This window comes from Melanotaenia boesemani, chromosome 13 (assembly GCF_017639745.1).
Source record: "Melanotaenia boesemani isolate fMelBoe1 chromosome 13, fMelBoe1.pri, whole genome shotgun sequence".
Classification (NCBI taxonomy): Eukaryota; Metazoa; Chordata; class Actinopteri; order Atheriniformes; family Melanotaeniidae; genus Melanotaenia; species Melanotaenia boesemani.
Window position 1 is genome coordinate 5,493,913 of NC_055694.1, and position 12,901 is coordinate 5,506,813.

The following is a 12,901-nucleotide window of genomic DNA, read 5'->3' on the forward strand; positions in this document are numbered from 1 at the left end:
CCCCCCATTAAACACTTTATAGAACCGCCTCTGCTCACATGGGCCTATTTCCAGGTGTAGATTTTTTTTTACTTTAATTTACTTCTGTGGTATGCATGTCTTTCCCTTAGAATGATATATTTCACCAGTTTGACTAAAACAATATCAAACTGTGTTCCAGTACTCATACTGGTGTAAGGAGTTTCTAAGGACTCCACACATGTAAGGAGTGTGTGGTCATCGTGTAAAAAAGCTAGCGTGGGTCTAGGTGGCGTCTCCCCTCGCTGGGATTAGCTGTCTTCTCTTTCAGCACTCCCTGAATTCCATTCCGCCTTTTACTTTTCGGCAGCGCTCTCCACACTCAGGACTTCCCAGTGACTTTGTAAGGCTGCATTCAGACCCGCTAAAACAAGTCCCAAGTCGCGGAGCTGCACGGAGGGAGGACGCACGAGCGGAGGTCCCGAGGAGGTCGACGTTTGGCGTTCCCCTTAAGAAGAAAGCGCGGAAAGGGATCCAATTTTGTCTTCTTTTTTTATTTCCTTCATTTTTTTAACCTGTTGATGAAGTCCCACGGGGTGTGGGACGCTGAGGAGCAGTCACGTTTCTCCACATAGAAGTAAAAAGTCTGAAGAAAAAGGTGAACCGCTCCAGTGCAAGGGGGAGGTGAAGGACCTCAGTTTTTCCTTTTTCCCCCAGCAGTAGCAGCGTGTGCTGGGTTGGTGGAAAATGGGCACTCCGACCACTTCTAGCCGTGGACTTACCTTCTGTTTAATCCTCGCATGTCAGCTGGTTTCTGTAAGTGAGCTCAATCTTTTCTCCTTCTTTTCACTTTAAACTTCTCTCTATACGTTTAATGTTGCTCTCAGTCTGGTTACCGACCTCTAAAACCATTTACACCCCTCAGGAGTAAAGTTGGAGTCACAAATGAGTCCGTTTTTATGCATAAATATAAAGGTTTTTTTTTTTTATTGATATTTCTTAAAAAAGTTGCGTGAATGGTGTGGTCGGCTGGTGCATGGCTGCTCATGAGCAGGTGGGATAATACTGATCCCCGTCTACACACACACATGTACGCACGCACACAGTCCTATCATTATATACTGTTAAGATGCGTTTAGAGGTAACATGACAAACCAGAACCTCTTGTTGAGTGAAGCCAGGCTAAGTTTGTCCATAGAAACAAGCTATTCATAGTCTGCCTGGAGTCTCTGAACTCTTTAAACATACTCAGACTTTGTCAGGCTGCCCTCTGCATTGGCTGCACTGCCTGTTTTCTGTTAATTAATGCGCATTAAAACACTTGTCAGTTTAATTAAAAAAAAGAAGGTTTTAAAGTCAATTGAACCCATTCTGTTGCAAATAATATTGAGAGTAAAAAACACAACAAACTTGATAATCCCACACTACTTTCTTCCACCGAATGCCTCACTTTGAAGAATTGGTTTTAGAGACACGACTTACTGTATTTATTTTTTATCTGTTAACTATTTGTTCAAGTTTGAACCTCTAACCCACATCCAAAATAAAACAAAATGTCTTCATATTTTGAAAAGCTGGAAACTCAGTTCTGATTAATTTATTCGCAGATTCATTGTTTTGTAATTGTTACAATATTTCTGCTATTACAATGTAATAAGTATTTTGTCTTCACTCTATATCTGATGTATGAATCATATGGCATATGATCATCTCCTTGCAGCTGAGAATAGACTGTCACCGTTCTTTGCAAATCCCGTCTAGTCTCTCACCTTTATGACCTCCAATAAAAAGAGCTGTCATGGCTGAGGTATCTGTGACACCTCCACGTTGATTAGATTTTAAGCAAAGTCTTTCTGAATGATGGGCTGCAGGATTCTGGCCAGCGTGCATAAATCTTTCACATGCTGGATCTGGCGTTTATGACTGTTGATATGCCTGACGTTTGAAAAGCTATAGTGTTAAAATTTTCATGGCTTCAGGGTAGATTTAACATCCATCAGTGACTTGCTGTTGAATGTCAAGCTTTTCCTGTGAATGAAGTGATCTATCACTTTGTGCCGTAGTGCAAAGCTGAGTTGGAACATGTGTAACCCGTGTCCTCAAAGTCAAAACAAGTTTATGCATCTTCGGCCGGTATCATCGATCCATTAAAGCTGCCTAGATCCCGCAAGGCTATCATCATCTGCAGTGTGCTGACACCGGAGGGTGGCAGGGGATGGCCTTTACACTTTTAACACAGCTGTGATCGACTGTTTGGCCAACAATAGCAACATAATTGAATTAACTGGAACCACAAGCATCTGTTTCTTGCATTATGACTTTGAACTACAGCAGGCAGTGGGCAGAACTATGACTGCCTCTTGATTCAATTAAGCACATGTACTGGTGTTACTATGCGACTCTCCTCCCTCCACTGCTGGAATGTCAGGGTCATGCGCATCAACTCAAGCAATCAAAGTCAATAAAAACCCCCAATGGGCAACAGCTCTGCATTAAATAAGAGTACCAGTATCCTACTGTGAACCACTGTGAGGACTTGTCTAAGCCAAGCACTTTTAAACTGAGATGGACTAATCTGTGGTGTTTGCTTCTGGTCATACTTAGTCATATGCAGTGCAGAGAGGCCAAATTTGTTTTCAGTTGCATGACATCAGATCAACCCTGAGATGCAGAGAGTTTTTGGCACAGTGAAGCCTCCTAGGATAGAGTGTCACCAGTGTCCCATTGACTTCATAGGGGTAAGTCTGGGCTTAGGGGGAGAGGGTGGCTTGGATTCCTACATCTATGCAGTCTGAGGGAGTGTGTGTCATTGGTGTGGATTGTTCTCTGTCTCCTCTGCATGCAACCCAACCCCTCCGGCTCTCTGCTAAATATTACGCAGCAACAATTTGATCTGATGATTTATTTAGTCTGTGCAGAAATGACGAGGTGAGGTTGGTTGCTCTCTCTGTGTGAATCCAGCTACTACCTGGTGTTTATTTCCCATTCAGAATCAATAGAGAGTGTGTAGAACAGCAGTGCAAACAGCAAACTCCCACTCCACAGTCTGAACTGTAGAAAAAGATTAACCCCTCAAAAGGACCGGGTTTGGTAAACAAAGCATTGTTTGAATTATAGCCCCTGGAGAGAGGCCATCTCCGTTGAGGAGGCAACCCTGCAATGAACTAGCTTGCCTCCTCCTGAAGCACACTGGCACATATGGAGTGCAGGCCAGGAGGCTGGCATTTGTTGACTTTGCAGTGAGGTGTGACTTGGGCCGGTATAGAGGTCATGGAGGTGAGGAGTATGAACCTGACTCTGTTTCACAGTTCAGCAGGGGTTTCTCGTGAATTATTCTCAGCCATGCTCGACTTCACTTCCTGAACTTTTCACTAGTAATGGGTCCATGCAATCATTCATGCTATGCTATGCTCGTCTTTCTACCATTTGGATGCATGTATTCAAAAGAAGTAATATGATGAAAAAGGCAGGTACTGCATGAAAATCTGTGCATGGTCTGAGAATTGACAGAATCCTCTTTTTAGTTGAGGTTAACCATCTCAGTGTTTAGAAATTAGGTTGCAGTTGATGTGTAAGAATTCTGAAGCACAAGCATAGTTTTAATCTTTGCAAAGAGGGAGAGATACAATCACAACAGCATGTGGTAGTTGCTCTCTGCTGAGCCATCCTCTGACAGGATATTTATACAGTGAAACATAACTTTTTTATATCCATATTTAGGCATCTTCAGCATGCACAAAGACGTTTGTACAGACAGGCTTATGATCAGGTGTCTTTCTGCTTCCATATCCCTGCTGCATCCTGTTTTCACCCATCTGCTGCAAATCTTAAATGTTGTACTAGTTTCACAACTTAATTCAGAGGGCAATTAAAATGTATCTGCTTGTATCTGCAGCATTGACAAAACTCCACTGTATGCAAAGAAAAGTTTTCTTTCTAGGCATACCTCATTACACTCATTGTGCCATCACAAACAGAAAATCTTAAATTAAATCCTGAAATAAACGTGCAATTGTTCTATAATAAAACTGTCTCATGTTTGGTTTATTCTAACAATTCCTGACCTCATAAAAATGGGTCCGTTCCAAAGTTAACGTCACTAACCATGCAACTGCAGATTTGTGCAAAAGGCATACGAAGTGTATGAAGTGTGTTTGCAGATCTATTGCTACAGGCATCTCAATAAATCATTAAAAAAGGAAGATATAACTATTATAGATAGTACAAAAACATTAAATAATGCTTAACAGTGAAAACTGAAGATAAAATTACATCTGTAAATTTGTAGCTGCGTATTTTACTGCCTCTACTTCGAGTGCTGTTCCTGTGGCGTTGCCGTGCCATTTTCTTAGTGTTGATGCTTACTGTTAGGAAGAATAATGCAGGAAGGCCTGCACACCCAAAGTGCAGCTAAATAAATTAAGCTCTGTCAGTGTCACAGTTAGCTTGTGCAATGATTCAAGTGGCAAATTTCACTTTTATTTCTTCACCTCCCACTGATTCAGAGATATTGGTGAGTTGCAACTGTTCTCGTATAAGGAAAAATACATGCTTTGCACATGTTATCATTGTTATACTAGATATTATAAGATATGTTTGTGGTAATATGCAGCTGTGTTGATATGCTACAAAGCCATAAGCTAATTGCATTACACAGAATTCATGGCTAACCTAAGTCTTAAAGAAAATTTTGCCTAAAGGTAGCCCATTCAGGTCAATGTCCACTATGGTTGCACAGTAGCAAGGCAGTTTGAACTGCACTGCCCACACCTGCCTTATAATTGTTAGTTTGTGCTTGTGTTGGCAAGGACAACCCTTACCTGGTTGTGGGCGTATAAACCGGATGGCGCTAGACGTGTCAGCTTCATAATGGCATGATGTCATAGTGACATAACATCTTCCTTGAATTATAATGAAGAAGAACGCACCACAGAGACAGAGGATGAGATTGGCGGTCGTCCATCAGTTTGTGGTCTTTCTTCTTGACATGTGGCTTTAAACAACAAAAAAATCCACACTATAATTATAACTATTACTATATTAAACAGGGTGCTTCTTCCTGCTTTGCTTTAATATCACAGGATGTGACAACTCTTTTATCTAATCAGTGGACTGCAGGATATCCAGCTCCACCCTTTTGAGTTGGATCAATAAGACTGGTAACCGATTGGCAGGGTCCCAAAAAAGTAGGATGGGTTGGATTGGATATTTTGGCACCCTTCCCAATTTCTGCCTGTGGAATCGCAAATAAATTGTGCAGTGCACTGTCCAGGACCTGTTGGTGGAAACAGGGCTGTAGACTTTACTTGTACAATGACCAGTGCAGTTAGCATTAAGATGTTTTTAATTGGCTGAGATTGGAAGCATTGGAAAATAGCAAAAAATGGCCCAATTAATCTCTTGATCAATTTGTTGGGTCCAACCTCACTCCTGGTCCTGCACCTCTGCTTTTCAGAGGTAAGGTACCACTTTTGTTCTAGAAATGAAGGACTAGTGAGGATCTAGCCTTTCACCTGGAGCCATTTGTTGGGGTCAAAGGATGGAAATGGACTGGGCTTTGGTTTGTGATGCCTTGCTTCCATATAAAGAAGTAATCCTATGGTCAGTTTTGGTCTCGTCCATTGCTCTGCATATGCATATAGACATGCAACTCGGCAAATCACAATACCAATAACCCTGTCATGTATCATATTTTTTGTTTTATCTATTTATTTATGCTTTAAATCTTCTGGGCAGACTCTGGTTTCCATCCTTTATAGAAAGTATAAGTACCCCTTTTCTTTTCATCAGCATCAGTTCATGTTATTCCATTAAAATTAAGACCCAGTCAATCCATGCATTTTCTCAGAAGAACCTTATTTGCCCAAACATTAGAGATCAGTGAAATTTGAATGCAATAATGCAAATCAGGAATTTGGACTACAGGGTTATGTGTAGCTCTAAAGATGAGCAAAATATTGTTTTTTGTTTTTTTTTCTAACCTTCCCAGTGACATACCTTCTCACACCAAAACACTATCTTTCCCCAGCACTGCGCACCTCCTTGCTGTGGTTGTGCTGTGCTTTCATGCCTAAAGCTGCATGCATGTCGGATGGAAGGACCGACTCCAAACACAGCTGCACCTCAGCTGGTACAGCAGCAACACTGTGCATGTGCCGACATGAGCACACATACTGAGTGTGGCCTGTTGTAACTGGAGTCCAACTCTTTCCATTCACACCTCCTCACACCTTTTTATTTCCTTCTCTGAAGAGCTCGTGTGCTTTTGTTTTATACCAATGACTCCATAAATATACTCGGATCAATTGAACCCTCTCATCAGGCCAAATACCGTTCTGAAATTTAAGCTTCAAAGCTTTGTATGAAGTAAAGTCTGAGTTTGATCTACAGTATGTCTGAAGGAGGTAGTAGATTATGAGTCAAACAGTCCCATTAAACTTGTCTTTTCCACTTGGATAGAAATGAGAAAAAATAAAGTTTTTTGGCAGCTTTTGTGCAAAGAAAAGTGAGTTAAACATATTTCTGGGGGGAAAAAAATAGATAACTTATTTGTATGAGAAGGTAAAAAAATATCCTCAACCCTCCACCTTTCGTCTCAGACTAACTTAACTTGTTCATATTTCTTCATCCCTGACATATGGAACTACAGGTCCAATAAAACCAACAGGTCACAGTGAGGTCATGAGCTGTCTTCAGGACACAGTACCCTCACCAAGCAATAAAAAAACAGCTAACAGGCGCAAGTAATAGAGGGAAGAAAATGACTCGGGCTTTATTTATTTATTTATTTAATTATTTATTTATTTATTGGGCTCTCTCACCAAGAAGCAAATATGAATATTAATATCATGATTTCAGATGGGTTTGTTTATGGAGATGCTTCATACCATGAGTTCTCCTTGTCTTTTGGAAAAAGTTACGCAAGCAGGTCTTTAAATTGATGCACTTCCATGCCAGCAGGCTGAAATGGTGAGCTTTAAAAGCTAACGAGTCCGTCAGGTTGATAAGAAGAACAAAAGGTTTGTAATAGGCTGGTTGACTCTTACTGATTTACTTATCTTAAACAGTCTTCTTCAATCTTCTCAGAGGTTTTTTTTTTTTTCCTTTTTCCCCAGTTGTACCAAGAACCCCACTTGTTAGAAATTCATTCATCAGTGCTAAGCTAACTGTATAGCACTTTCACTTTGACGGCACCCCATCTTAGCCCGTGAGTTCACCATTGTCTTAAGGTGATGTGAAGTCACTTTTTTGCTTTGAGGAGCTGCTTTGTCCCTCCCGCCTCAAGCAGCCACAGCCACTCTGATGGGGGTTGCTGTTATTTTTTCCTTCAAATGTGTATTTTTTGTGGGCTGAATAGAGTAGATGTTTTTCTTTCTGGGTTACTTGAGAAGGGTAGAGGATTGCTATGGTTCTCTTTTTGCTATTTTCTTTCAAAACTAGGTTTGACCCCAACTTCCTGCGAAGGATTTATAACCCCCCCCCCCAAAAAAAATAAAAATCCCACCCAAATATCCTATCAGTGCTGATCATCGCTCGGTGTCTGAGCACACATTAGTAATAGGGCCCTGCCTCCACATCCTCTTGCTGTGGAACAAGTCTCTACCTGAGGAACACAAAGGCTTCCACTTCTGCAAGACTTCAATGTAAGAAGAGACAAATTAAACAAAGCTGCTGCATAAGCCTTCATGTTCACAGAAGGAGGCCGGCAAGTATAGTTTAGCTGGCTGCAGGGTGTGAAAAGTAAATATAGCGCAAACACTGGCTTCCGCTCTCGCTCACTTTTATTGAGTGTGTTTGTAGGAAGTAGCACAAACCTGCTGCTCCCCAAGGAGCCTGATTAGCTGATGTCTCAACCAGTTAGGCTTTGTATGTTTTGAAAACCAGGAAAATTAGCTTTCTTTTTCTTATAATAATTAATCACAGCAAATCTGAATATTGTAGAAACTAACGAGCTAGTTTAATTATTTTACCTGATCTATTATTATAAGTGTTTTAAAATGGACCTTTTTCCTGTTGTCTGTAATGTTTTTATCCACCTCACCTAGAAACATGACTGAAAATAGTACTGCTACTACGCATCTCAAACTGTTCTTGTTCTAAAATAAGTCTAAAATCATTAAATCCTGCCCCCAGCTGGGATCATTTGCTTGAAGCTGACATGTTTGCTAGTGAGCATCACGTTGTTAAATGTATTTTTTGTGTCATTTACTTTATACTCATTGGTTTAAGCCATAACTAATGCTTATATCTGAGTTCCATTGATGTTCCAGTCTCTGGTTACTACATCACTGCTGGTCCTTGAAAGATGCAGCAAATAACAAAATCAAAGGTCAATGACAGAAAAATTTTATACATCATCAAAAAGTGTGTTTTTTTTTAGTTTTTTAAATTTTATTTATTTATTTTTTGGTACCTAATACGTTCACTGAAATAACTGCTCTTTTTGTTCTTATAGAATGAGTGATTTAAATATACTTGTCATGGGTCCACATAAATGAAAGCTGTCATATTTTTGCCACCATTTTTATTAGTGTCTCTGGACAAACACCTTTGTGTATGAAGTGAGAACCCTCTGAGCTTTGAAACTGCAGTACCAGCTTTGTTCGTTGGGTGCTAGAGCGCCACTTGGGATAAGTATTGCCTTAAAAGGACTATAGAAGAAGAAGATGGTACACATGTACACATTTTTTTAGTTTGCTACAGTTGCCGTTGCACCTGAGGTTTGCAGATAAAAAGATGTTTATGTCTGAAAGAATTTTGGCCACTGATGGCCACCGTCCATTCACAACTATACTTGGAATTCTTACACACTGGACCTTTAATGTCAGCTGGAGGTGGTGTTTTGCAACTGATGCATCAAGCTAACATTAGCGTTATTAGCTACATAGCAACAGCTAATAAAATCTACCTGTTATAATTATTTTAACTAGCAAATCTGATGGCTGTTGGTAAAAAGGGATATTTTTGCTGCTGCCTTAAACAAGATTTATTTTTAATATAGGTTTTCCTGTTAATACAAGCAAATTAAATAGTTTCTTATAGTTTGTATGTGCGTGCTAGTTACGTGTCCAGTTACAGTGCAGCAAGAGTTGAAATTTGGCCCAGTAACATTACATCCTCCCAGGGCACAAACAAGCTACAACAGTGTGAAAGGACTGTATTATGGGTTGTTTGTGCTTGCTGCATTGGTCACTTAGTGAAGCAATTATAACATCAACAAGATACCATAGCTGTTTATACTGGCGCTGAAGGTATGCAGGACTCGTTGCATGCTGCACTCTAAACAATATGCAGGTACCCTTGGCCTGAAGTTATGGTGCATGTTGACCGTTCATGATTGTCCTCTCATGTCTGGTTCTGCTGGAGGTTCTCCAAAGCCACGTGCAAGTCCATGTATCTTATACTGGGGAATTGAATAGAAGAGATTTGATTTGATCCATTAGTTTACCTAAGCCAGGCATCTTTTTAATGAATTGGCTCTACATGAATACGGTTATAAGGACTTGGACTATAATGTTCATTTAAACAAATCAGATCTAGTTGGATTATACTGGATTACAGTATACTGGATTGTAATTGGGTTTAACCATATTTTAAGCAGTATCAGATGTCTTTTTTTGTAGTAACTGTAGCAGTTGCACCTTCTTGGCTTTCATGGTCATAAAGACACCAGTAGAAAGAGATACCTGCTCCCGTACTCCCCACCAGCTCTTCCTGTCTTTCAATGCACCATATGCAGTTTAGCACATGTTCTAAACATAGTTAGGTACGCAACCACATTTCCTAATAGGCACAACCTCTAAGATAACTTGACTAGTTTTTCATTTTACATTAAACTGCAGAAGTCAGCTCAGCTCAGTGGGACTGACCGTGAGCTTAATTTCATCTTTGTGTTTAGATGTTGCTACAGTCAATTTTTAAGCCTCAATGTGAAACATAATCAGAAAACGTGTGTTTCTGTAAAGACAAAGTAAGTTGCATCTATTCTTGCAGCCCCTTATTGGAAATGAATGAGTGAAGTCAGGTGCTATAGTCTCTGCATTTTTTTTAACTGTAGCTGATAAATGCGCACAAGTCATTTGATGAAGGACTGAATGTTGAATATCATTGCACCCCAAAGTCAGATGTTAGCCAGGCTTGGCAGCTTTTCTGATTTAGTATAAAACTGGAATCAATTGAAAAACAGACACCTCCTCCTCCTCCAAGCATACACTCTGCAGTCTTGTCAGCTTCTTCAGGGTTTTGATAGAAACATGGTGATGTGACATGGTGACACATGGCATATTTAAATCGAATGCGTCCTAAGATAATAAAAACATACCTTCCCCTCTAGCATGTAGTTACTATCTCTGCTGTGCATCAACAGCTCAGCAACAAGAGAGGCAAAGCCTATGATCTGCTGCTCTCTAAAAGTTTTTGATATATATTTTTTTTTTTTTGCTGAAAGCAAACAAATTTTAGTCTTTGATGCTGCTGTCAAAGGATGTGCCATATTGCTTCTAGTTTACAGGGTTTAGCTACTGAATGTGAAGTCTTCACTGTGCCCCATGGTGAGGCCACAGAGGCGCCTCAGGAGAGATGGGAGGAGAGCTATCACAGTCTGGTCTGTGTTATCATGTCAGCCGCCATCCCTCGAGACACAACAACTCTCTTTCTTTGATAAACACACTTGATGAAACTGTTGTTCTCAGAGGAATTTTTTTCTCTCTTGTTTTCACCTTGTCTATTGTTTCCTCCATCTGTTCGGCCACAAGTGGCTTTAACTTTTTCTTTGAACTGATCCATATTTCAGTGGTGAAACAGTCACTATCGTAGTTGTAAAGAACTCATTTCTGTCCAGCGGCTGCAACAAAAAGGCAATCGGGGAAAGAGATTTGCTCCATGATGAGATATCCTCAGTGCTTTCTTAAAGCAAATGGTCTTGTGGTTATGAGGTTGCCAGCAGTCTATTGTTTTGGTGCCGTGGCTTTTGATGGTCTGGAACTATTGTCCCTTGCTGAGTCACCATCCTGCTCGGGAAATGAAACCTGGAATCATCTGCAGGACAAGAAGACCCCACTTCCCCTGAAGCAAAGTTTATTCAGGCTTTCCTGTGCACACTTCAGATTTCCTGTTCCGCAAACAATAAAAGAAATAACTCAGGTTTGTTGTATTTTACATCCCCTACCCTGTTTTTTCCCCTCTTAAATCATTTTTCTGAAGTTTACTCATATTTGAAAATCCACATAATTGTCAGGTTTTGTAATTCTTTTGGATACATATCTCAACAGGCTTTTTTTTCCATTTTATCCTCTGAGCCTTAGGCCTTTTTATACCATGCAGTTAGGCCATAGAGGAACTTACCACAAGTTTTTATTTCTTTCTTTTTCTCAGTGAGACCTACTTCATTTGGAGTGTCTGGCAGCCAGTCACAGGGTGTAGCTGCAAAGCTGTTCAGAAGCTTTCACAAGTTTTCATAACTTGGCAAGTAACACATTGGAACTAAGGATTAATGAATTCCCCTGGACTTAATTATGCCAAAGTACAAGCCCTTGTTGTTCTCATTTTTTTTCTTTCTGAGAAAGTGACATTTAAATTTCCATCACAGTGTGTTTCAGCTCTGTAAAGCTGCATGGCTGGAAACCTTTTCATTTTAGGTTTGCTGCTTTTGAAGATTCACGTTCCCTGACCATGTGCCATAATGGAACAGGTCTTTAATTAATACACACACACTCACACACAGACTTAGTGTTTATTTATTTATTTTTTTTATAAAATTAAGTCTTTAAATGAGTTGCATGAGTGAGGCAGATATTTTGTATCAGTCCATTCCTGCAATGTTGGATAATATTTTCAGAAGATACTTCTGTAGGAATCCAGCTTGGTGTTTGGCTTCAGTTAACATTGCTTTGGCTTGTTGAGCATCTTTTCTTGTATATACAGTTTACAATACGACATGAAATTATTACAAATTCTTTCTGAATTTTTGAAAGCATGGGTGATTGTTTTTTATACACGGTCAAGAGCTGGTACCAGAGGGTGAAAGGACTGTCTGTAATTTCATCCTTTCTAACATTTTATTGCAGTTAGAAAGTGTATTTAAGTCCGTTGGTTTCAGTTCCTCTTTGCTAGTTTCTTGTGGTCTTCATGTCATGTATCATCCATGTAGTTTAGGTTTTTGTTATTAAATATGCTGTAATAAAATAACTGTCAGAAGTACGACGGTGCGACGTAAAACAACATTTGTAACAGACATAAGGTTGGACAAGTGCTGGGCAGTGTACCGGTTAATACAGAAAACTGGTTCTTATTTTTATTAGTCTTTTACAGTAAATACTAGTTTAAATAACCTGATGATGTTCGGAAATAGTTTGTGGGGACCTATTTCACTGCTGCACCATTGAACAAGCATGCAGCAGAGCACCTGTGTTATTGAAGTTCAGAAAGCAAAGCTGTAGCAGACTTGAAGTTGAACATGATGACAGAAAAAAGGAGCTGCATCTGTTGTCTGGAGATAGTTTGGTTTTAAAAGGCTGGATGAGGACCAAATAATTATTTGCTGCAAATTCTGTTAAGTTAAAGTTGTCGCTGGAGGTGGCATCACCTTAGCCACAAACAGGCTTTGGAGTGCCAAATGTAGAATGTCTGAATCTAAGGGTGGATTCACATTGGTGCTGTTTGGTCCGTTTTAGACAAACCTTGGTCCATTTCTACAGAAAGTATGGTTTGTCTGGAGCAGTGTGAAAGCTTGTTCACACTCTGATGCAGATCAGAGAAGCAAACTCAGGTCCACTTGAAAACTGGCCGACTCTGTTCACAAGTGAACCGCGGTGCTCTTCGCTTACAGTGTGAAAGCAAATGGACTGTTGACTGAGAAGTGACTATTTACTGGAAACCAAATAAACTTATTACTTCAGTCTCTGCATTTTCATGCATAGTGTCCACTACATAGGACACCTATTGA

General features: G+C 40.0%; 1 protein-coding gene across 10 annotated transcripts in view; it reads left to right on the forward strand.

The window, feature by feature from the left end:
* Positions 1 to 234: 234 nt before the first annotated feature.
* Positions 235 to 12,901, forward strand: part of hspg2 (heparan sulfate proteoglycan 2) — a 120,796-nt gene continuing 108,129 nt past the window's right edge. For 8 of the 10 annotated variants that reach the window (XM_042003599.1, XM_042003601.1, XM_042003597.1 and 5 more), the window contains exon 1: positions 236 to 774. In XM_042003599.1, coding sequence (XP_041859533.1) covers positions 706 to 774 — 69 coding nt within the window. In that variant the 5' untranslated portion in view covers positions 236 to 705. Of the gene's footprint in view, positions 775 to 12,901 lie in introns of all 10 variants that reach the window. The other 2 variants (XM_042003593.1, XM_042003596.1) reach the window with 1 other exon arrangement.